General features: G+C 45.8%; 1 protein-coding gene across 4 annotated transcripts in view; it reads right to left on the bottom strand.

The window, feature by feature from the left end:
- Positions 1 to 25531, bottom strand: part of syne2b (spectrin repeat containing, nuclear envelope 2b) — a 151950-nt gene that overhangs the window by 88832 nt on the left and 37587 nt on the right. For all 4 annotated transcript variants that reach the window (XR_011190212.1, XM_069193151.1, XM_069193149.1 and 1 more), the window contains 22 exons: positions 24935 to 25092; positions 24354 to 24507; positions 23518 to 24131; positions 22686 to 22856; positions 22168 to 22318; positions 21388 to 21546; positions 20753 to 20920; positions 18486 to 18587; positions 16985 to 17188; positions 16466 to 16673; positions 15984 to 16096; positions 15243 to 15445; positions 14427 to 14534; positions 13649 to 13943; positions 13210 to 13388; positions 12509 to 12824; positions 12115 to 12279; positions 11304 to 11645; positions 10454 to 10590; positions 10098 to 10275; positions 9019 to 9192; positions 615 to 8546 (listed from right to left, as the gene is read on the bottom strand). Coding sequence is in view for 3 of the 4 variants with exons in the window: in XM_069193151.1 (XP_069049252.1) it covers positions 615 to 8546; positions 9019 to 9192; positions 10098 to 10275; positions 10454 to 10590; positions 11304 to 11645; positions 12115 to 12279; positions 12509 to 12824; positions 13210 to 13388; positions 13649 to 13943; positions 14427 to 14534; positions 15243 to 15445; positions 15984 to 16096; positions 16466 to 16673; positions 16985 to 17188; positions 18486 to 18587; positions 20753 to 20920; positions 21388 to 21546; positions 22168 to 22318; positions 22686 to 22856; positions 23518 to 24131; positions 24354 to 24507; positions 24935 to 25092 (12231 nt within the window). In the remaining variant the exon portion in view is untranslated. The remainder of the gene's footprint in view (positions 1 to 614; positions 8547 to 9018; positions 9193 to 10097; positions 10276 to 10453; positions 10591 to 11303; positions 11646 to 12114; positions 12280 to 12508; positions 12825 to 13209; positions 13389 to 13648; positions 13944 to 14426; positions 14535 to 15242; positions 15446 to 15983; positions 16097 to 16465; positions 16674 to 16984; positions 17189 to 18485; positions 18588 to 20752; positions 20921 to 21387; positions 21547 to 22167; positions 22319 to 22685; positions 22857 to 23517; positions 24132 to 24353; positions 24508 to 24934; positions 25093 to 25531) is intronic.

Here is a 25531-nt window from a genome sequence, read left to right as displayed (position 1 = left end):
ATCTCCCCGAAATCTCTTAGTATGTAATGATGGAAATCTCTTAGTATGTAATGATAGAAATCTCTTAGTATATAATGATGATCAATCAAAACTAATTAATAATAAATAATAAATAATTTGGAGACAACCTTGTCGAGGTTATTTCAACATTTCCAGGATGGTTTTATCTCTTTTGTTTGCCATATTCCATTCTAGTTTCATTTGACTTCATTAAACACTAGAGGCCTGATCTTTTCTCTAACCTGTGAGCAAAATTGTCTACATTTATAACAGAATGGGCAGCTTGCCTACTGGGAACCAGCATGTATAAAGTAAATTACCCTGACTGTGCCATGAAGTGTTGCTGTTGTGCATTTTAAACTAGTCAGGCTTGTATGATAGAAGCTTTTCCTGTGCTCTGTTCTCGCAATCTACATCTATACCACCAACTCTGTATGTTTTGGGATTTCTTTCTCCAGTGGGCCAGGTGGACAGTTCACCTGAGGTCCTATGACATGTCACTGAATGCTCAGTGTTGGAATGCAGAGTAGTGTTTCTAAAGAGGTCTCACTGTCAGAAGGTTAGAAGGTTAGAAGATCACTGTTAGAGCAGAGTAAAAAATCAGACACTATTACCTGCTGTACATCAGCGGTCAACACTTCCAGGATCACCTCCTGCTCAGACTCAGGGGCCTCAGTGTGCTGGTGCTCTTGTTGCAGTCGCTCTCTGTCCTGTGTCTCAGGGCGGACAGCTTCCAGTGATACGGCAGTGTCAGTGAGCTGTGTCTCGGTGTCCAGTTTACCAGCTGTGACAGTGTTGCATATCTCAGAATGTTGTATCTTACTGTGTTGGCTTTCAGAATATTGCCTCTCAGTGCCAGGCACACTGGCAACCTTTGTCTTGATGCTCTCTGTTTGCACTTTTCCAGAGGTGTAAGTATGTTGTGCCTCGGCTAACTTTGTCTTCGAATTCACAGTTTCCTGTGTCTCTGTATATAGGGTCTCAGAATGTTGTGGGCCAGTATGCTGTGTCTCAGGATAGTCTGTCTCAATTCTCTGTATGCCACTCTGATCCGCAACAGTCCAGTGGTTATCAATGTGTTCAGTGGTTTGCTGCATCTCAGTAGTGCCATTATGCTCTGTATCGGTTTTATCGCTGGTGTCCTGTCCCTCAGTGGGCTCTGTCTCCACAGACTGGACTGTCCCTCTGCTCCTCCTGTGGTAAGTAAATGTGTGCTGGGTTTCTGAGAATTTCTTCATACGTCTCTCACTTTCAAGGATATCAGTAGGCAATAACTCTGTGCTACCCATAGGCTGTAAATCAGAGACATCAATTCTCCGTGTCTCAATGTGCTGAATTCTGGAGTGTTGAACAGCAGAGTGCTGTATCTCTGTGTTCATTAATTGTAATGCCTTGTTGTGCTTGGTATCAGAGTATTGAACATCATCGTGCTGTAGCTGCATTTCCTCAACTTGGTCTGTCCCAGAGGTGCCAGTGGGCAGTGTCTCTGTTTGTTGAAGTTCAGTATAAAGTATCTCAGTCTGCTGCAGACCTGGATGTTGTGTCTCAGTAGACAATGTCTCGCTCTTCTGTACATATGTAGGCTGTGTATTAGGAAGCAGTATCTTAGCCTTCTGTAGATCAGTACACAAAGTCTCAGTATCAAGTGTTTTGTTATGCAATGTATTAGTCGGTTGTATATCAGGATTTTGTGTCTCAGACTGCACCGTCTCAGTTTGCATAAAATCAGAACACAGTACTACTGTCATCTGTAATTCAGAGCATTGTGTCTCAGATGACAATATCTCTGTCTGCTGTAGATCAACATGCAGTGGCTTAATATGGAGTGTGTCAGTTTTCTTTAGCTGCTGTGGCTCAGAATGCATCATCTTAGCAGGATCTAAATTAGTACACAGAGTCTCAGTCTGCTGTAGTCCAGGGTGCTGCATCTCAGGATGCATTGTCTCAGTTTGCTGTATATATGGGAGGTGTGTCACAGCTTGTTGTTGCTTGTAAGGATGCTCTGTCTCATTTCCCTTTACATCAGTGCATAGTGTCTCAGCCTGTTGTAGATCGTGGGGCTGTGTTTGAGTATGCAGCATCCCAGTCTGCTGTAGATCACTAAGCAAGGTTTCAAACGGCTGTAAAGTAGTACACAGGAACTCAGGATGCTGCGTTTTGGCCTTCACTGACTCAGTCGGCTGTTTATTACGTTGCAGTGTCTCATAATGAACTATCTCACTCTGCCGCAGATCACAGTGCTGTGTCTCAGAATGTACTGTCTCAGTCTGCTGTAGATCAACAGGAAGTGTCTCACTCTGCTGTAGATCAGTAAACAGTGCCTTGGTCTTCTCTATACCAGGGTGCTGTGTCTCAGTCTTCTGTAGTTCAGGGTGCTGTGACTCAAGACACACGGTCTTAGTCTTCTGTATATCAGGGAGCTGTGTCTCAGGATTCTCTAAATCACTGAGCAGGGTCTCAATATTCTGTAGATGACGTTGCTGTTTCAATAGATGCTCTAAGTGTGGCGTCTCAGTCTGCTTTAGATCAGGGTTCTGTGTCTCATGCTGTGGTACATCAGGGTGGGCCGTCTCAGGATGCTGTATCTCAGCAAACACTGTCTCAGTCTGCTGTTTCTCAAGATGTAGTGTCTCAGTCTGCTGTTTCTCAAGATGAAGTGTCTTGGTCTGGAGTAAATTAGGGTCCAGTGTGTCCAGATGCTTTAGGTCAGCAAAAACTGTCTCAGAATACTGTGTCACAGGATGTAGTATCCCAGACTGCTGTACATCAGTATGCAGGGTCATAGGCTGCTGTAGATCAACAGACAGTGTCTCAGTCTCCTCTATATCAGGGTGCTGTGTCCCAGGACGAAGGGTCTTTGTCTTTTCTTCATCAGGGTACAGTGTCTCATGATGCACTGTCTCACTCTGCTGTAGATTAACAGACTGGGTCTCACTCTGCTGTAGATCAGCAGGCAGTTCCTCAGTCTTCTCGATATCAGGGCGCTGTGTCCCAGGACGCAGGGTCTCAGTATTTTGTATGTCTAGGTGTTGTGTGTCAAGATGCAGGATCCCAGGCTGGCTTAGGTCAGTATGCTGTGTCTTGCTCTGCTGTAGATCAGGGTGTCCTGTCTCAGGATGCTGTACCTCAGCAAACACTGTCTCAGTCTGCTGTTTCTCAAGATGTAGTGTCTTGGGCTGCTGTTGATCCAGGTGCTGTGTGTCAAGATGCATGGACTCAGGCTGGCTTAGGTCAGTGAGCTGTGTCTTACCTTGCTGAAGATCAGGGTGTCCTGAATTAGGATGTAGTGTCTCAGTCAGCTTTAGATCAAGGTTCTGTGTCTCATGCTGTGGTACATCAGGGTGTCCTGTCTCAGGATGCTGTACCTCAGCAAACAATGTCTCAGTCTTCTGTTTCTCAAGATGTAGTATCTCGGGCTGCTGTTGATCCAGGTGCTGTGTGTCAAGATGCATGGATTCAGGCTGGCTTAGGTCAGTGAGCTGTGTCTTACTCTGCTGAAGATCAGGGTGTCCTGAACTAGGATGTAGTGTCTCTGTTGGCTTTAGATCGAGGTTCTGAGTCTCATGCTTTGGTACATCAGAGTGCTCTGTCTCAGGATGTTCTATCTCAGCAAACAATGCCTCAGTCTGCTGCTTCTCAAGACACAGTGTCTTAGTCTGCTGTAGATCAGGGTGTAGTGTATCCAGATGCTGTAAGTCAACAAACACTGTCTCAGAATACTGTGTCACAGGATGTAGTATCCCAGTCTGCTTTACATCAGTTTGCAGGGTCTCAGGCTGCTGTAGATCAACAGACAGTGTCTGAGTCTCTTCTACATCAGGGTACAGTGTCTCATGGTGCACTGCCTCATGCTGTAGAGTAATAGACAGGTTCTCACTCTGCTGTAGATCAGCAGGCAGTTTCTCGGTCTTCTCAATATCAGTCTGCTGTTTCTCAAGATGTAGGGTCTCGAGCTGCTGTTTATCCAGGTGCTGAGTGTCAAGATGGATGGACTCAGGCTGGCTTAGGTCAGTGAGCTGTGTCTTACTCTGCTGTAGATCAGGGTGTCCTGAATCAGGATGTAGTGTCTCAGTCGGCTTTAGATCAAGGTTCTGTGTCTCATGCTGTGGTACATCAGGGTGCTCTGTCTCAGGATGCTGCATCTCAGCAAACACTGTCTCAGTCTGCTGTTTCTCAAGATGTAGTGTCTCAGTCTGCTGTTTCTCAAGATGAAGTGTCTCAGTCTGCTGTTTCTCAAGATGTAGTGTCTCAGTCTGCTGTTTCTCAAGATGTAGTGTCTCGGTCTGGAGTAAATTAGGGTGCAGTGTGTACAGATGCTTTAAGTCAGCAAAAACTGTCTCAGAATACTGTGTTACAGGATGTAGTATCCCAGCCTGCTGTACATCAGTATGCAGGGTCATAGGCTGCTGTAGATCAACAGACAGTGTCTCAGTCTCCTCTATATCAGGGTGCTGTGTCCCAGGACGCAGGGTCTCAGTCTTTTGCACATCTGGGTGCTGTGTGTCAAGATGCAGGATCTCAGGCTGGCTTAGGTCAGTATGCTGTGTCTTGCTCTGCTGTAGATCAGGGTGTTCTGTCTCAGGATGCTGTACCTCAGCAAACACTGTCTCAGTCTGCTGTTTCTCAGGATGTAGTGTCTTGGGCTGCTGTTGATCCAGGTGCTGTGTGTCAAGATGCATGGACTCAGGCTGGCTTAGGTCAGTGAGCTGTGTCTTACCTTGCTGAAGATCAGGGTGTCCTGAATTAGGATGTAGTGTCTCAGTCAGCTTTAGATCAAGGTTCTGTGTCTCATGCTGTGGTACATCAGGGTGTCCTGTCTCAGGATGCTGTACCTCAGTAAACAATGTCTCAGTCTTCTGTTTCTCAAGATGTAGTATCTCGGGCTGCTGTTGATCCAGGTGCTGTGTGTCAAGATGCATGGATTCAGGCTGGCTTAGGTCAGTGAGCTGTGTCTTACTCTGCTGAAGATCAGGGTGTCCTGAACTAGGATGTAGTGTCTCTGTTGGCTTTAGATCGAGGTTCTGAGTCTCATGCTTTGGTACATCAGAGTGCTCTGTCTCAGGATGTTCTATCTCAGCAAACAATGCCTCAGTCTGCTGCTTCTCAAGACACAGTGTCTTAGTCTGCTGTAGATCAGGGTGTAGTGTATCCAGATGCTGTAAGTCAACAAACACTGTCTCAGAATACTGTGTCACAGGATGTAGTATCCCAGTCTGCTTTACATCAGTTTGCAGGGTCTCAGGCTGCTGTAGATCAACAGACAGTGTCTGAGTCTCTTCTACATCAGGGTACAGTGTCTCATGGTGCACTGCCTCATGCTGTAGAGTAATAGACAGGTTCTCACTCTGCTGTAGATCAGCAGGCAGTTTCTCGGTCTTCTCAATATCAGTCTGCTGTTTCTCAAGATGTAGGGTCTCGAGCTGCTGTTTATCCAGGTGCTGAGTGTCAAGATGGATGGACTCAGGCTGGCTTAGGTCAGTGAGCTGTGTCTTACTCTGCTGTAGATCAGGGTGTCCTGAATCAGGATGTAGTGTCTCAGTCGGCTTTAGATCAAGGTTCTGTGTCTCATGCTGTGGTACATCAGGGTGCTCTGTCTCAGGATGCTGCATCTCAGCAAACACTGTCTCAGTCTGCTGTTTCTCAAGATGTAGTGTCTCAGTCTGCTGTTTCTCAAGATGAAGTGTCTCAGTCTGCTGTTTCTCAAGATGTAGTGTCTCAGTCTGCTGTTTCTCAAGATGTAGTGTCTCGGTCTGGAGTAAATTAGGGTGCAGTGTGTACAGATGCTTTAAGTCAGCAAAAACTGTCTCAGAATACTGTGTTACAGGATGTAGTATCCCAGCCTGCTGTACATCAGTATGCAGGGTCATAGGCTGCTGTAGATCAACAGACAGTGTCTCAGTCTCCTCTATATCAGGGTGCTGTGTCCCAGGACGCAGGGTCTCAGTCTTTTGCATATCTGGGTGCTGTGTGTCAAGATGCAGGATCTCAGGCTGGCTTAGGTCAGTATGCTGTGTCTTACTCTGCTGTAGATCAGGGTGTCCTGAATCAGGATGTAGTGTCTTAGTCAGCTTTAGATCAAGGTTCTGTGTCTCATGCTGTGGTACATCAGGGCGTCCTGTCTCAGGATGCTGCATCTCAGCAAACACTGTCTCAGTCTGCTGCTTCTCAAGATGTAGTGTCTCAGTCTGCTGTTTCTCAAGATGTAGTGTCTCAGTCTTCTGTTGATCAGGGTGCAGTGTGTCCAGATGCTGTAAGTCAACAAACACTGTCTCAGAATACTTTGTCACAGGATGTAGTACCCCAGCCTGCTGTACATCAGTTTGTTGTAGATCAACAGACAGTGTCTGAGTCTCCTGTACATCAGGGTACAGTGTCTCATGATGCACTGTCTCACGGTGTAGAATAACAGACAGGATCTCACTCTGCTGTAGATCAGCAGGCAGTTTCTCTGTCTTCTCAATATCAGGGTGATGTATCCCAGGATGCAAGGTCTCAGTCTTCTGTACATCAGGGTGCTCTGTCTTGGGATGCTGTATCACAGCAAACACTGTCTCAGTCTGCTGTTTCTCAAAATATAGGGTGTTGGGCTGCTGTTGATCCAGGTGCTGAGTGTCAAGATGGATGGACTCAGGCTGGCTTAGGTCAGTGCGCTGTGTCTTAGTCTGCTGTAGATCAGGGTGTCCTGAATCAGGATGTAGTGTCTTAGTCAGCTTTAGATCAAGGTTCTGTGTCTCATGCTGTGGTACATCAGGGTGTCCTGTCTCAGGATGCTGCATCTCAGCAAACACTGTCTCAGTCTGCTGTTTCTCAAGATGTAGTGTCTCAGTCTGCTGTAGATCAAGGTGCAGTGTGTCCAGATGCTGTAAGTCAGCAAACACTGTCTCAGAATACTGTGTCACAGGATGTAGTATCCCAGCCTGCTGCACATCAGTTTGCAGGGTCTCAGGCTGCTGTAGATCAATAGACAGTGTCTCAGTCTCCTCTATATCAGGGTGCTGTGTCCCAGGACGCAGGGTCTTTGTCTTTTCTTCAGCAGGGTACAGTGTCTCATGATGCACTGTCTCACTCTGCTGTAGATTAACAGTCTGGGTCTCACTCTGCTGTAGATCAGCAGGCAGTTTCTCGGTCTTCTCTATATCAGGGCGCTGTGTCCCAGGACGCAGGGTCTCAGTCTTTTGTACGTCTGGGTGCTGTGTGTCAAGATGCAGGATCTCAGGCTGGCTTAGGTCAGTATGCTGTGTCTTGCTCTGCTGTAGATCAGGGTGTCCTGTCTCAGGATGCTGTACCTCAGCAAACACTGTCTCAGTCTGCTGTTTCTCAAGATGTAGGGTCTCGAGCTGCTGTTGATCCAGGTGCTGAGTGTCAAGATGGATGGACTCAGGCTGGCTTAGGTCAGTGCGCTGTGTCTTACTCTGCTGAAGATCAGGGTGTCCTGAATCAAAATGTAGTGTCTTAGTCAGCTTTAGATCAAGGTTCTGTGTCTCATGCTGTGGTACATCAGGGTGTCCTGTCTCAGGATGCTGCATCTCAGCAAACACTGTCTCAGTCTGCTGTTTCTCAAGATGTAGTGTCTCGGTCTGGAGTAAATTAGGGTGCAGTGTGTCCAGATGCTGTAAGTCAACAAACACTGTCTCAGAATACTGTGTCACAGGATGTGGTACCCCAGCCTGCTGTACATCAGTTTGCAAGGTCTCTGGCTGCTGTGGATCAACAGACAGGGTCTCAATATTCTCTATATCAGGGTGCTGGGTCTCAGGCTGGTGTACATGAGAGTGCTGTGTCTCAAGGTGCTCCAAGTTGACAAACACTGTCTCAGTCTTCTGTGTCTCAGGATGCACTAGATCTACAGACAGGGTCTCGGTCTTCTTTATATGTCTCTTCTTATATGTCTCACTCTGCTGTAGATCAACAGACAGGGTCTCGGTCTTCTTTATATCAGGGTGCTGTGTCTTACTCTGCTGCATTTCAGGAAGCTGTCTCTCAGGATGTACAGTCTGCTGTACATCAGAATGCAGGGTCTCAGTCTCCTCTACATCAGGATGCTGTGTCTCAAGGTGCTCCAAGTTGACAAACACTGTCTCAGTCTTCTGTGCCACAAGATACAATGTGTCACTCTGCTGTCTATCAGGGTGCTGTGTCTCATGATGCAGGATCTCAGGCTGGTTTAGGTCAGTGTGCTGTGTCTCACTGTACAGGGCCTTAGTTAGCTGCATTCCAGGATGCTGCTTCTCAGAATGTAGTGTCGCAGTCTCTTGTACATCAGTATGCAGTATCTCAGTCTGCTGTACATTGGTGTGCTGTGTGACAAGATGCAGTGTATCGGTCTGCTGTAGAGCAGGATGCTGTATCTCAAGATGTAGTGTCTCAGTCTGCTGTAGATCAGGGTCCTGTGTTTCGTGATGCTGTAAGTCATCGAACACTGTCTCAAAAGATAATGTTTCTGGATGTAGTATTCCTGTCTGCTTTACACCAGTCTGCAGGGTCTGTATGCAGTATGCAGAATGCAAGTGCTGTAGATCAGACTGCTGCGTCCCAGGTTCCTGTATCTCCAAAAACAAACAAAAAAATAATTTAATATGAATGAAATACTCAGAAAAACTCCATCTGCACCAAAATCCTAATAAAAGGTTCAGTTTTCAGTTCTGTAAATTCACACTGAATAAGGAAACAATATGGTAATGTAATGGTCACATGCCCAGGCCAGGACCTATGGGACACACAGGCTCTGTGGCGGGCTGTGTTGTATGGGCTCTGATCTGAGCAGGATGGCTTCTTTAAGTAAATGACTTTTTGAGATTTTGATTATCTATAATTACACACACAGTTTGGTACCTACGGTATTTTTAGCACTGGTTTGCTAGAGTAACATAGCGAAAATAACTAGAGCAAGGGTACAGAGGTGATGTTCCCACCTGGGATTTCAACCCATGGACCTAGGTCAGGAGTCAGGGTCTTAGTCCCTATAACCTCCAGTGGCCATGCTTAGGCTTGCCTCACTGGCCATGTGATTCAGCTCACCTGCAGCTTCTGAGTGATGATGGCAGAGTGAGTCTTCTTCTCTGCCAGGGCCTGGGAGGCCTCTGACTCCAGCCTGATCTTCTGCTCCTGACCCAGTGTGTCCATCAAGAATTGCTGGTCTGACAGGGCCTCCCGCAAGGCTGCCTGGAGCCTCTCCGCCTCATCCTGCATTGTCTGTAACACAAAGCTCCTTTACAGGCCAGGCAAGCCCAGACACAGTGGAATTGTCCATTCTTCCTGTAACACTCATACATAGATTTGAGAAAAATCTTATCCTTGTGAACTAGTCTCTGCATAAGAACCTGAATGGACAGGACCAGGCCTTAAGATACATCTTGATACAGTATATCTGTTCTCTTTTTTATGTCTGTATTGAGTATATGTACTGTATACAGCACATACCAAGTTTGCATAGATACTCCATTAATGCAGCAGAAATTCAGTATTCACTTCTCCTGGGCCTCTGAAAATCTGGCACAGTGATCTAATGTGTCTACAGTAATATGAAGAAGCTTTGCCTGTGACTCAAGAACTGAGTTTTTATGTAGACCATTCTTGAAGTGAAAGTAAAACAGAAATAAACCTCAACACACTCTTAACATGATCATTACCACAACAGGAACAAACTGTGGGAGAAAAACAACAACACAAATAAAAATGGCACAGCGATATACAGTATAAATCCCTAACTGATCTGGTGATTTTTCTGAATTCAAATCAATCAAAAACATTGTAAAACAGCATTATTACGCTAATATTTATGCTCCGTTTACACAGATTACAAGATTTCTCCCCACATGTTTTCAAAGAATAAAGCGTTTTAGGCCTGTATCTGTCTCTGTGTTGTTTACATCCTGAGCTATGAGCTACCCAAGGACTCCATGGCAACTGACCCTTTTAGTTGTTTTTTTTTAGAAGCAGTTACTGAGGCATGCAAATTGTTAATGTCCTTTTCAGCCCTAAACCCACCTTATTAACTAAATTTATATCAAACTTGGCCCAGCAGACAGTTAAAAAAACAGTCATTCTGTGCTGTATCCCTGACCAGGCACCGCACTGTAATTCCCGCAGGACTGTACCTGGAGAGAGCGTGGGCTGCCTGATGGGAGCGTGGATTCTGTGGGCGCTCGGGGCTGAACGGACAGGTCAGGCCTGGCTGCCTGATTCCACCGCTGCAACTCCTGCAGACGAGCATGGAACCCCCTTCCTACAGCCTCTTTACACAGTTCCAGCCGGTGAGAAATGTCACTCTTCAACCTTTCAATAAAAACAAAAAAAAAACGGCAATGAGTTTTAGGCAATAGATCAAAACGTTGTCTACAATGCACTACGATTTCCCACAAGGCACTGAATGTAGTTCCTGGAGATGTCCTTTCAGTCTCAGCTGTAATATGATAAGCCGGCTGAATCGTCTGGAAGAAGAAGGCCGTGTTACCTGCTGTGTTCCTGGACTGCGGCAGTGACGGCGGCGGAGACATCTCCTGCAATCTCTCCCTGAGGGAGACGGAGCCTCCCTGGAGCCTGGAGATCCGCCACTCTGGCATCCAGCTCCCCAAGAGCTCTTTCGCAGCCCTGCGGAGAAGAGGTCGGGAGCTGCTGTCAAGTTGTGTCTAGCGTCAGTGACAGAGCTGTGTTTCTGGGGCAGGGGACTTCATTGCTAGCCCAATACACTACCATCACCTCACAGGCATTCGTCTCTTTAATTTGGGGTTTCTCATGAACACCCAGGAATTTGCAACCTTTCTTTGAAATGAAACCTCATTCTTCAGCTGGTCTGTTTATCAATAACTCTTCAAACTGGCAAGTTTTTAAAGGCATGTTTTAGCTCTTCATCAGACAGCCTATATTTTTACTATTTTAACTGCTGATTTTCACAAGGAATTCTTTTCAGGGGTGGGCACGTTTTTCATCAAGGAACAATCTCAAGCATTGCAGTCACAGCAGTGGCAGAGATCCATATGGGCATCCAGTCCAGCCTTGTGTCAGACTCTCTAGCTAGGGATGCACCTCTTGCTTACCAGAGAAAAAGGGTCCCTTGCTTTTCATCTGAGAGTTTAATAACTTCACAAAATCATTTACCTAACAGAATCAGTTTCTTCCACACCTTGATGTTTTAAACAGTTCAGTGACACCAGTTGGATTATTGGTCCTAGAGGAATGGGATTGGTCTTCCTTGTCACCCAGCTCCCGTCACCCAGCTCACAGCAAGCATTTCACTGAGGACTATGTCCCACATCATAATAAACACACACATATCCAGTTCCACTATTGAGAAGACTATTCACCTTCAGGGTCTCCCAGTGTTGCTTCAACTGAGCGAAGCCAGTGAGCTGCTCCAAAGAGCCATGGTCTTTACTGACCAACTGGAGCTCCTCCAGTAACTTAATGGCTTCATCTTTCAGGCTTCTCATGATCAGCTCCTCCTCTGCTTGCTGCACCTGAGTGTGCAGCTCCTGCATGGTCTGCAGGATCTCGGTCTCACTGTTTCTGTTCTGCTCCTGCAGAAGGATGATCTCCTGGGCAATGGCTGACTGGCCACCCAGGGTCATGCTTCTCTGCAAAGCACGACTCACATTCTCCAGCTCTTTGATCAAGTCAACATTATGGGCTACAGACTCCAACAGAACCTGCAGGAAAAATACAATTTTCTTTTTAGAAGTTAGGGGTTAGTTAAGAGCAGAAATTTGCTGCCTGTGTCCACTCTATTTCAAAGAAGCTGGTTGCATAGTTCTATAACACCTACAAGTATAAAACAATTCAGCATATTTATATGTGAAAATTACAGCAGTTCTGGGGGTAGCTGCACTAGCTTTTTAATGGGAAATCGAAGAATCTTACCATGTTACCAAGCGTGACAGTGGTGTTAGAGCACTTCACCCTATTCTTTATTATGGCTACAAATAATGGGAAATCCAGGACAAGTAGCTATAATATTATGTGATTATTGGGGTATGAAATCATTGATTTTAGCCAGTTAATAATTCAGAATGCCTTATACACTTGCATGCGTAAGAACTTTAATAAGCTGCTGTCTAAAAATGCACAAGGCAGTTAAATGTTTATGCAGCATTATGACAGAATTCTCTTGACGGTCACCTGCAGTGAGCTGACAGTGTCGTGCAATGAAGCCCTGTCCCTGGGAGCAGCTCTGGCAGTCCCCAGCCGGGCCCCCAGTGAGTGCTGCGCGGCCCTGGCCTGTTCCATTAACCTGCCACAGCGCCGTTCCTCCTGCAGGCTCCCTTCCAGACTCACACTCACGTCCTGCCATGAAAGGGGACCGACCGCACTTCAAATCAGGTGCCTTTCCCCCCCCAGCTGACAAAACCTTGACTTTAAATCACAAACATTCAAAACCTCCCACTTAGTCCTTGACTAACGCACACACAGATTTCAGAACCAACGGAATCCTTCCCGCAAACGGTACTAAGAAAAATATTTTGTTCAGAATTCCCAGCATGAATTTTCAGCCAAGGGAAACAAAGGTGCTAACCTCCAGGTCTTTCAGCAGGCCGGATGTGCATTTCACCAGGTCTGTCCATGACTCTTCAGCAAAGCTGGGGTCTCGTGTGAGCTGGGACAGCTCCTCCCTGTCAGTTTGTAGGCGGTCGCAGGCCCCTGACAGGGCTCTGGCTTTCTCCGCCAGTGACCTGCACCCCTCGAGCGCCCTGCACCTCTCCGCCGCGCCGGGCCAGGGGAACCGCAGGGCGATCTCCGCTGTCTGTCGCCGGAGCTCCTCGGCTGTGGACTGGACCTGCTGCTTTACTTCCAGACAGGAGTCCCACCGCTCAGCAACGCCCTGCAGGACTCTGTCAGAAAGGAGCGCAAGAGAAACAGCAGTACAGCTTAAACTGCACACAGCAAGGAGAGGAAAAACTTCCCGCCTATGAACGAAAGATCACTGGCCCTATTGCACACACCCGCTGAACAGCACCCTTCTGCAGTTTTCACGGGAGGATGACTCCACTGTGAAAGGCAAGGGAATTAACTGCCATGTAAACCCAGAAAGCTGTGGCCCCATATGCACATTTTATAACAACATCTGAACACACATTCAGAACACACATTTCTAGGGGAAATAACATTTTCTTCACCTAAAACCTAACACTCCAGATACCACGTTGATAAAAAGGCTGAGTCTGAGGGGCCGACAGGCCTGTACCTGAGGTACCTGCGGAGACCTGCGGTAGGTACCTGAGGTGCTGGGCCGCAGGCCCCACGACAGCGCCCCACTGCTCTTCGGCCTCTCTCACCGCCGCCAAGCTCTGGCCGCGCCTGGCCTCGTCCAGCCTCGCCCGTTCGGCTAGATTCTGTCCGCTCTGTTTCAAGAGCTGCACCTGGGCCTCCCCTTCAGATCCGGATCTCAGGATAGCCTGCAGAGAGTCACAGAGAGCTTTGCTTATTGAACAGAGATGCAAGCAACACAGAAAAGAGCTCTTAGACTGGACATCAAAGAGGGACCTGCAATCAGTGTTTGCTTATAGTGGGGTAAGAGAAGAGGCAAAATGACTACAGAGATGGAGGTGCTGCTCCAGGAAAACCTCTATATTTATTTTTCACGAGAAAGCAAATGCACACTCTACAAAACAGCGTCAAGGTGGAATGTAAGACTATATCTGCACGTGCCCCTCACCTCAGCTCTGTGCAGTCTCTCCTGTATCTCTCTCCTGCTGCCCTGAGTGTCTTTTCTCAGGGAGTCCAGGTCGTCCTGCAGGCGAGTAACCCAGCTCAGGATGCTGTCTCTCAGGGTGATGAAGGCCTGCACCTCTCTGGACAAGGTGAGCAGGGCCTCGCACTCTGCACAGAGCCTGGCCTGGAGACTGCAGTACCTCCCCACTAGTCGCTCGCTTTCCTGTACTGTCTCATCGGACTTCAGCCCCTGCTTCCGCGCCGACAGCACCAGTCCATGGAGGGCATCGAACCTCTCCCTGCGCCGCAGGAAAGAGGAGACCAATTCAGACTGCAAAGTGCTGCAGACTGCTTTATGACTCACATCACCAGTAGGAAAACAAGTCGGTAATTCATTTGTCATCATAATGGGCCATGCCTGTGATCTGAAAATGGTTTCTTATTTTTAAATATATTTATACATAAATACAAAATAATATTTATTTCAAATATATTTTCATGCAAATACAATGAGAAACTGTACACCTAAAACCACTCCAAAACTGAGGAAAAAGACTTTGACTACCTTACACTCGTTAAAAACATTGCATTTTGTTAGACTGATGTTACTACAATGCTAGGAACTCTACCATATAGAACACATTTACTGTACCATTATGAATGTATGCAAAGCCTATTTAACTTCTCATCTGTCTGCAGTGCTTGCTAAATCATACACACTATTCTCCTTAATCATATAAATCTGCAATTTTCAAAACCTGTACTGGAGATGTATCAATTACCTTTCTTTTTGAATTTCTTCATACAAGCTGTCAAGCTCTTCACCTTCTACTGTCTTCTGTTCTTTGCCTTGAAGCCACCTATCAAGATGCATGTATTCCTCCTGCAGACTATAGCAGAACACACACTGACCATCTGCAGGCCCAGCAATGTACATAAAGCACCAACATGAGCTAAAGAGACACATGAAATGCAGTGCAGCACTGTGCTGAGAGAAAACAGGTGAACATGCTGAGGGTTGGCTGAAGGGATATTGATAAATAACAGCTAACAAGCAGCACAGTTCCAGTTTCAAAAGCTGTATTAAGGGTTGGTACATGAGTGTGTTCTTGCAAGCATCCAAGCATGCAAAAAATGAAGAGTATGTAATGCCAAGTGTGTACAGACCACTTCTGCTTAACAATACAAACAAGAGAGGCAGGATTTCCAAGTACACTTCCAAACTACCTGCATCACCAATATAAGAAAATATAAAACAGGTACATAAAAGCTATAACAGATACAAACATGGGACTCCTTGAGTAAGCTTTACCAGGATTGCCAAACAGCAGCTCTCCATATAGACACTACCACATTAAAATCAACACTCAACAAAACAGGTGCATACAATCATTGCCCAGCTGGCTAGCACTGCTTCCATGCTAATGGTACAAATATCACGCTTCTCTATGAGGGTCTACACCTGAATCTGCATAACGCACAAAAGCAAGCTACCACATGTGGATGCGCTGGGGTTTGTGTGCTTGGGCATTTATTACAGTTGTTCTGTCCCTCATTTTAATGCGGCGTAGCTCTCCGTAGCGGCCCTGCCTCGGTACCTGTCGAGAGTCCGGAGGCCGGCGTCCAGTTGGCTGTGTTTATTCTGGCAGTGTGACCTGAAGGTATTCAGCTCCTCCTCCTGTTCCTGCAGCCAGGCCGAGAGCGAGCTGCTCTGGGCCTCGGGCAGCTGTGCTCCCACCGAAGAGAGACTCTCCTTCAGCCGGGCGATCCTCCTCTCTCCTTCCCTACAGGCCAGGAACTCCTGACGGAGACAAACATTCCAGGACCTGCTGTGAGCTTGTCCCTTTCCCCAGCTGCACTAGTCTCAGAGATCCCAGCCAGTCACACTTTTCCACTTGCAGTACGGCTTACACTGCATAATACTGTACATTGTCAATCTGATCTTAGTCTCTTACACTTTTATGTAATGTTATCATCCATTTTTATAATCTGCAATTTTATTTATACATAAAAAGTAATAACTTAGACTATATCCATTGCCCATGTATAGCAAAGATGAAACCATCCAATCCTCAAAGGATACAGTATCTTCATTGCTTATCTGAAATAATGCTCTTCACTGATTGAAGTTAACATCATCCTGCAGGTACTGAGGATTGAAAGAGACCTTTGCTAACTAATTTGGGCAGCCCTGCAGGATATGAGTCGAATACAGTATTTATGATCGAAACTATAGAATGTGCCACAGAGACCATGGGGTTTCAGATTCCCCATTCCCCAAGAATAATTTTCATGCTGGATGTTGGTTCCCCGGTAACGTTAATCCCTGCCAATCTCACCGTGAGTCTTTGCAGCGAGCTCTCCATGTCCTGCCTCCGCTCGGGGTTTTCAAAACACTCGTTCATCGAGAGCTGCAGCTCCTGTAGCCACTGTTCGTAGGCCTGGCACTCCTCTGGAATGAGCACATGAAGGGAGAGGGCAGGTCAGCTAACACACACGAGTAGCCACCGGAACTGAGACAAAACAAGGCTGGGAGAACATCCCACGAAAACGCTAAAATTTCCAATCCTCTGCAGGTCTTCTGCAAAAACATCAAGCCCACTGTAATCAAGTAAATGAAGTATGAACAATTAAGGAGGGATGGCAAAGTCTGATATCTATACAGCAGATACAGATACAGCAGATCATAATATCACACACAGCAATCTGCCCATACCCAAGCACATTTGTTACAAAGCAACTGCATAGCCAGTCTCCTGACTTCAGGGCTACCTGGAGAGAGCAGTGAACATTACTGCTGGTGTTTTGGGCGCTTACTTACCACTTATCAGCTGCAAGAAACTGTTCTCAACATGGTTTCTCTTCTGGCAGAACAACTCCTGGACTCTCTGGATTCTCTCCTTCAGTTGCATCCCATCAGCAGCCAGCGTTTCTAGGAGATGGGGACTCGCGACACTGGCCATGAGGCCAACCTCTCTGAGGATGGAGTCGGCCTCCTCTTCCTGGACTTGCAGCTGCTCACCCAGCTCCTGTAATGGATAAAGACATTGGGGAATAAGCCCTTGGGTGACAGATTCCCTGTATTTTCAGCCAGGTTTTATAAATTGTATTTAGGCAACTATACAGGATTTGCACTGTTTTCTTGGATGCAAACTGTCCTTTGCTTAGCAATCCAAAAAGGCTTGTCTTTCCTTATCATTAAATATCTGCATCTGCTAGGGCATTGGTCTTTGGAGAAAGTAGCTACAACGTCAACCGGTATTTTTATCTTTGCAGTACTTCATGAGTGGAAACCAAATCACTAGGTCCAACAAGAAGCCCCGATCACCCCTCTGTGCACCTGTAAAGTGTTGGAGGCCTGTGGATTGTCTGATACAGCCAGGCCGATCACTGTGGACTCAATGGTCTCCAGACAGGAGTAGCACTGCTTCAGCCTGTCGGCCATGAGCTTCTTCACAGCCATCAGCTCCTGAAACGCCTCACTGCTCTCCGTGCTGAGCTCCTCCACTTCCTCCATCCTCTTCCTCAGCTGGCTCTCGATCACCTGTCAATACATTCAGAGTGACCTGCTGCTCCCTGAGAACCAGAACCATCTGAAAACCCACAGTAGGGTCATGAAAGTGTACCACAGTAAATCTAAACCTGTCCCACTGTTTTACCATAAATTTGTTTTGCAGTGGTTCCCTGCCAAGCTTTATCATGCTACTCTATTCTTTGACATTGTCTTGATTTTACTATTTGAACAGCACAACACAACTGTGCCCTGTAGAACCACAAGGTTCACAACTTCCCTCTAAATTAAGCAACTGGTTAAGAAGCAAATTAGTTAAAATGAGGAGGAACTAAAACCAGATGACCCCTCAGCTTGCCTGGAATGTAGCTGTATACCTGTTGTCTAGGAAATGAGAAGAGCTCTGTTTTCACCACCCCACTACCACATGTGACTGTGTGTAGCCCTTCAGGTTTCCCTTGAACCTGCTCAACCAGGCAGCACATCTCATCCCTCAGGGGTTAAACCTTAGGAAGTTGATTGCTCAAGGCCTCATGCTGCCTTTTTGATAAGCAAGGTGTTAATCCCATCCTTTGTCTTTTTTCACATCTCAGTACTATCAACAAGCCTTTTTTTCACTACAGATGGTTCACTCATCATTATACAAAGCTTCTGAGTTTCTGTGGTAAAAGGATTCTGGAGAATAGCATACACCACTGTAAATCTATATTGGAAGATACATATGGATGTTCTTGACAAACCGCAGGATAAGGCGTGAATCTAAAGACAGATTGCTCAGTCGTCTTCGAGCTCATTGTCAAGTCATGTTCCTCATGAAGGTCTGGATTTGATGTCATATTCATACCCCCCACAGAGAAATGAACTCTTTACACTCCTGATCAGACCCACCTGGCTGGGCCTGGGTGAGTCTCCTCACATCAGAGCCAGAAGACAAATCCAGTATTGATCTACAAAATCAGTCAAAACCTGGATTTTTCGTCATAACAAATAACAACGGAATACCACGTTCTAGATAATAAGAGACACGACCAGCGGAACACATATTTTATTTTGATTCTGTAACACTAGGGTTTTTTTTTTCCTTGACAAAAAAAGGCGTTCATATTAGCATGGTGACAATTGTCTTATAATTATGTCACCTGATTTTACAAATCCATGTAATTGTTTATACATAAACAAGATTTATTAAATACATACCATATGACAGTAAGGGAGTAAGTTCTTCCACTTAGTATTAATAAAAACAATTTAAAACGATTAAACTGAATAGGATCTCTGCCAATCAGTAACCCAGAGCTCGACTCTCTTCATGTCTAGAAGTGTAGCTCACCTGTAACTCTAAGGGAAACTCTTTACTCTGAAGGAGTTCCTGGATCTCAGCTGCTTTGTTGTGAAAATGTTCAATATTCTCCTGCTGAGCTTCTATTTCACTCTAAGGAAAGAAACAACAAGAAAGACATGCAGATACTGTATGCCAACAATAACACAACTCAAGTCATAGTACAGCTTTTACCTTACCCAATCACAGTCATCTCCATTGTACAAACCTCTCTGACGCTTGGAAACGAAATGCTGCATACATGGAAAATACAGTGGAAATATACACTTGCGTCAGGTGCTCATCTTTACCTTTAAAACCATGCAAAGTATGCTCTGAATTTAACAGGAACAACATGCATTCAAGAAGAACTACAAAAGGTATGCCTTCCACTTAACACATGAGGACTGATGCTCACCAGCAGATCATCCCTGACTGCACTCTGCACACACAGAGGACAATCATCTTGACCGATTAGAAATCAATGCCCATTTTACAATTTTACAGTCTTCTCAACAGCAGAATTAGTTTGCTCCTGAGGAAGTTTTGAGAAGCTCTGGGTGTCAGCAGTGATCCTATACAACTCATTGGTTTAGATTAGAAAACTCATCTTTCACTCAATACTTTCCTTTGGAAATTGCAAAGGATTTGACAAATAAAAAAACTGGTTTCTACGGTTAGCCACAATACCCACAAAAAAGGACTTCATGTGAAAACAAGCTGGAGTTTAATGTAAACCCAGCCCACACTCCTCTGGGACACCTGACGCACATTGCAGAAGAGCCCGGTATGGTCTGAACACTCCAGTCAGAAGCAGAAATTTCTGTGCTCAATTAAATCTCCCCTGGTTTACAATGACGAGAACATCAGCCTTGAAAACAGGACAGGAAATTCAATTTCTTAGAACTTCTGTGAATAAGCATGTGAAAATTTGAGGGAGCAGAGATTTGATTGCAATAAATCTACTACTGTGCAAACTTTGTCAGACATTGAAGCTACAGTATTATGACCTGATCAGTGTTGTTTCGAAACGCATAAAAACTGAGCAAACTATCCAAGCACAAACAATAATAAGTAACAAAATACTTTGAGAATTAAAACACAGAAGACAGCAAATCCAATCAGATTAAGCAGCCATGGTTTTAAGCAGGTAGGAGGAGTTTTTCATTATTGTACAACAGTCAGGCCACAAATTTAACCGTCTCGTGTACCAACACGCTTTCTTTTAAACAATATCAACCAGGCATCACCCTGTTAATCACAGCACAGAGCAACAAAGTGCCATAACTGCTGACATCAAAGCTTTGAGTGTAGGAGGGACTACAGCAGAGCCCAAACTGGCGAACCCACTGGAATGCTGAACCTGGAGCGAATCTTCTCAGAACTGCTTAACCCTTCGAGTGCCAAAGGAGGAGATGCGTAACTATCAGGCCCTTACTAGTTCAACAGAACACGTGTATGATTTGGCTTTGTAGCATTTTCTTATCTTAGTGTGGTCTTCCTGTAGTCGTGCCAGCTTATTGGGAGTTTGAAAGCCCCTTATTAATGAATTATTAATGAAAAACACTGAACTATTACATGAGCAGCAGTGTAACAGATATGTCGTTCAGTCTGTATCACTCAGTCTTCCTATTTGAGAATTGCTCTGCAATTAAAAAATATTTTGGCGAATACAGCATAATGAACTCTATTTCTCTAGTCTCAACTGAGTTTCTTGTTCACCTTATACCTACTCCATCTCGTTCTTCAGGTGTTGAAAAAAGCACTCTTATAAAATCTCTGTCAGATGAATTTTTATGATAATTAAAATGGCTCGCAGGCATATAACCAGTTACATTACAAAATTCTTTGGCTTCCTAGATGCAGGTCCAAATTTGTAAACTGTAAGCTGCCCTCAACTTTCAGCTCACAGTTCTTAAGCTTCTTAAACTTTCTTAATCAGGTGACACAAAGAAGCACATTTCCCCCTCTTGAGAAGAGGCTAAACAAAACAGTTTAGTTGATCAAACATTGGCTCATCAAAGTCAAACAAGTCCACGCAAGTGCCTAACCCGCCCCTGTGAATTTCTGCACACTCATTCCCAAAATGCTAGTTTACAACTTCCAGAACTTCGAGAAACACACACACAGAAAAGCCACACAAAACAATCCTCCTTAGTCAGTGGAATGCTCACAGAGGATAAGAGCATTCCCCTGTAATAGAGGTTTGTGTGATAGAGCCACTCTGTCACAGATGCACAAGCCTGAGCTGTTGATGAACATGTTATGAGTTCCTTCACCTGAAAGGTTGCGACTTCCTGTTCATCTAGGAAATGGCGCCACTCAGCAAATGTGGCCAGTTTCCCAATGGCCCACTGCTCAATGTTAGCAGCCAAACTGAGCAGCTTCTCCCAGAGCATCAGGCCATGATGCAGGTTGTCTATGTGACTGTCAGTCTTCTCCATCACCTGCCACCAGTGCCAGAGAGAAGAACATGTTAGTACCTGCTACCCAACACCATGCTGCTCTCCCTAATGTCACCTCCCCTCCTGCTATCAGCACTGTTTCCGAACACAAGCCTGTCTGAAAGTGTGGAACAGCAGCCTTACTTTAAAGACAAGTTAAAGTAAGAGCTGGTTATTTCAGTCAGCATGTAATTCGCATCTCATCTCGCACAATGAACAGCACAATCACACAGTTACTTCAAAACACTCAGTACAGAAACAATAAAGATCTGAACAGGGAAGAAAGTTGGATGGGCTCGAGTATAGAGACTGTTTGTCTGTCAGGGTGAGGATATACTGTATATGTATCATTAATCCTTTGAATTCAGCAATTGACTTGCAGCTAAGTGTTCCAAACTGGGGAAAGGGACTGAGGTCACTAGAGCCTGTTGGAAAGTCAGCAGGCCTCCTAAAGCGCAGAACAAACTCACATCAAGCCAGCGATCCACCAGCGAGTCTGCCTCAGCCTCGAATGGCACCTCTGCATCCCCTGGGATCTTCTTGAGCTGGGACTGCAGATGCCTACAAACGGCACGCAGCTCCTCCACTCCCTCCGTCCAGCCACTAAGATCCTCCTTGATTGTGCTGACCTGAACACAGACCGGCCATCACGCACTGAATCTGCACAAACAGCCCTGCGCCCTGTCCCTCTGATCAATAACATCGTTAACTGATGACTAGTGCAGTTGATTAAGAAGATGTCTGTGCCAAAGACAAGCAATGGCATGGCGTGAAAGGTCTAACCATGATAAAAGATATGTTTTATCATTATTGACTGCTATCGACCCATTCACTTGTCTCATATTTGACACTGTTTCAAAATCCATCACTGTTTCTGTGCTTTTTGATAGAGCATGTGAATACACCACTCTTGAGCTTTCTAAAATGGCACATTTTCTCAGAAGCTACACTCACTAAGGGAGATAGTGGGTAATTACCTTGAAGCCAGGCCACTGTAATATCATTTCTAAGTCATTACATTTGTGCTGTGAGAAGGTCTCTGACTCCACTGCTGTGCAGTGCTGCGCCTCACTAGAGAACAACAGAATGCAATGACTGCCATCTAGTGGCAAATCAAGCCACAAGTCATGACAAAGATTACTCTGCACATGGGGCATTTCTCCTGTGTGCAGTGCTGGCAGTGGGAGAACCTTGTTGCAGTGTATAAAGAATGCATAAGCTGTGCCCCAGAGTGACTGCGAGAAGTGCACCTTGGTTAGGAGTCCCTGCAGGTTGTCTTTTCCCATGTACGAAGCTTGTTTGAGGATGGTCTGCTCTGCTCTCTGCAGCACTTTGCACAGGTCACCTCTGCAGCCCTGGAATTTCTTCAGCAAGTCCATCAAAACAGAGCACTGCTCCTGCCTGGAATATAGGAGCAAAGTTCCCTTCAGCCTAAAAGCACTAGCCATGCAAGGCTGGGATGGTGGAGAGGCTGAATGATTGTGCTGTCTGTTAATATTTTAAGACTTCAGCCTACTTATTCCTCCTAACCTGCAATACCTGCCTCCAGTGCTAATACAACAATATCTGTCTTTCTCCTGGAGTCTTGAATACTGCACCCTTAGCACAAGCATAAACTCGCCCTGCTCCTCCTTGACTCCAGGCCTGCACCTCTGATGACAGTGTATGGCGACTGCGGTGCGGCTGTTTCTCTCTCTGTCCACCTTCCTCCCATGAATGCCACTGCTGTGTTACTGAGAGCAGAGGGCTCGACAGCTTCTTCTCTCACCCCTCAGTCAGGGCTTGCTCCGTCTCCTCCCACAGCACCTCCAGGTCCTGTGGGAATCCGTGCCCCAGCTCCCCAGGCTGGGCGGAGATTTGAGCAGCAACATCCCGGAGCTGTTCCAGATCAGCACGGTGAGAGTTCAGCTGGGACTCCAGATCCCTCAAGGCCCGCAGCCTGCCATCAGAAATGTATGGTGAGGGACAGGACACCAGTCTCTTCCATGGGGAAAAGCTCACATTCTCATTTATTCCAGTGCTGGAGCAGGCAGCCTTCGTACTTTCACTCAGTTCCAATCCAGGGTCTCTATCTAATCAGTACTTCATTTACCTGGTTGATCAGTACCAGTTACCTAATTGACCCTATTAGTGAATATCACTTAAATTAAGGAATTGGTGGGGAAAAAAAGAAAATGAACTAGAAATGGAAGCACCAAGGCCTAGAAGATGTAGTTATAGTAAGGTAAGGCATGATCTCTTGGATGTGGATTGGCAGCTGCATCTCCATCCAGTTATATTAGACAAACAATAAGGAATGTTGGTTTTAAAAGTGTCACAAAATTCATTTCACATTTAAAACACAAAACAATGGACTCACAGGTATTAGGCTACAATGTGTTAAATATACAGTGCCTTTGCAATTCTTTAAACCGTTCTTTCTGTCATTTGAGTACCTTCTAGAATATCATACTATTATTTTCCCACTTACAATTTACCAAGCTCTACATGAAGAAGACTCTGAAAAGCACTCTGAGCCAGAAGTGGCAGCTCCACGTCTCGTAGTCATGCTGCCATGAGGGTTTCGCACATGAAGCAGAAACGAATGTCTGCAAACGCACCTCTGCTGAAGGGCAGGTCGCGTGGGCTCCTTCAGCGCCAGGGTGCGCACTCTCTGGTGCAGCTCCTGCAGGCTGCAGCGCAAGGCCTCCCCCTTCTGCAGAAAAACGGGCAGCTCCTTCTCTCGCTGCAGGCTCTGCTGCTGCTTCAGCAGGCCCCTGTCCAAGTCCTCTGTCTTCTGAGCCAGCGCAGAGAGCATGCCCTGACAGGTAATTACAGCAGACACCTCGCAGTCCCAGATGGAGAGCTGGGCTGTATTCAGCCGGCTGTCCAGCTCTGGGCATTGGTCTCCTGTGCTTTTCAAGCTCTGTCTGGCCACCTCCAGCTTGGCTCTGTCCTTGTTTACAGCCGCCACATCCTCAGGGAGAGTGGCCTGTAGTCCAGCAAGCCCATGGTCAGCCCTTCTCAGGGATGTTAGGAAATGCTCCAGCGCTCTCAGGGCTGCCTCACTGGTCCATACGCTCTGCTTCAGTGCCTCCAATCTCTTCCCGCAGTCCAGCACAATCCTGCTGAGGATCATCTGTTCTGCAGGGTTTAATCCAGACAAAGCAGGACTGTCTGCTCTTCCCAGAGCACAGATCCTATCAGTCTCATGTTGGATGCTTTCACCTAGATCCTGTTCAGACCAGGGGCAAATGTTGTTAAAAAAGAAAAAGGTCTTGTTCAAAACAATCATCCTCCAGTTTGGATTAGATCCATGCAGAAGCATGACACCTCTTCAAATACCACATCTCTAAGACTATTTACCAGATAAGAATTTTTCTCATTTTCATTTCAGCAGGTTGTGGAAACCATTCATGAAAATATTTAATTCTTTAAAGATAAATTATACCAGTACCTCTAAATCTTTTAAAACGGCATTTCCATCTATCAGCTCAAATCCTCTGACTTCTTTTGGGATTTTGTGAAACTCGTCAAGCAAATTGGAGAAGTGTGAAATCTGATTTTCCACAGGCTCAATTAACTCTACTGCTGTCTCGATGGATTTCAGCCTGGAAAAACAAAATCACATGGCCTCACTAAAGAACCAACATTAACAGATACAGAATAACCACAGTAGCAATTAATGGGCTTAAAAATGATGTTCTTTATTTGTATGTGTCATTACTATGTGTAACTACATAGTAATAACAAACATCACCAGGCCTCAGAACTTTAAAGCATGTTGGTCCTGTATTAAATTTGCTCCACTTAATGGAGCAAACCCAAAATGAAAACCAGAAAGAACTACGCCATAACTGCACAGCATGCATTTTGTAATTGTGAGCTAAACTCTACTAGAGGAAAGCTCTCATGGATTCAAACGTTTTAACAGTGCTTGCACTGGACAGAAGAGGATGCTGGGACCACGGAGGTGTGAATGAGCAAAGGCGTGGTGTGTCCAGTGTGAATGTGGGGGGGGTGCCTGCAGTGCTGTACCTGCTCTTCAGGTGGAGCTGTTGTCCCCTCCACTGGCGGGTTAGTGCAGACCTGATCTCCTCCACCCTCTGCTCCTCTCCCCCAGCCACCCTCCCTTTCATCTGGGAGCACTGCAGCTCGAACTCAAACCACAGGGACTCCGTCTCCTCCCTCAGGGCCTGAAATACCAGGAGACAGGCAAGAAAAAGTTTCTTCCTGTGGTGTTCAATGTGAGCAAACAAATTGAACAAATGAAAAAATTGCCATCTCCATCAAATCTACCAGAACTGCTTTGTACAGGGATACGTATAAATCTACTGAAGAAGAAAAACAACAGCTGGTTTTTACTTCACATATGTTTAGACAAATTCAGTCTAAATCAGCTTGAAATGATCAGCTCCCGATGTTCATTTATTGAATGTAAGAATACAGTACTTAAAGAAAGATGGCTGTTCTTTGTCTGAACCATGCTACATAGTGTAACATTTAAATAGCTAGAGGTAGCATCCCAGGACAGTGCTGTCCTGGGACATTGAGAACACAGGACATCTGCATTCTCCTGCTGGTCAATCTGTCAGTCATCATCACTGGGAACCTCACCCTCAATGTCCAGCTGCC

Source organism: Lepisosteus oculatus, chromosome 8 (assembly GCF_040954835.1).
Source record: "Lepisosteus oculatus isolate fLepOcu1 chromosome 8, fLepOcu1.hap2, whole genome shotgun sequence".
NCBI classification, from domain to species: domain Eukaryota; kingdom Metazoa; phylum Chordata; class Actinopteri; order Semionotiformes; family Lepisosteidae; genus Lepisosteus; species Lepisosteus oculatus.
The sequence above is the reverse complement of the archived record's forward strand: the minus strand, read 5'-3'. Positions and strand labels throughout refer to the sequence as shown.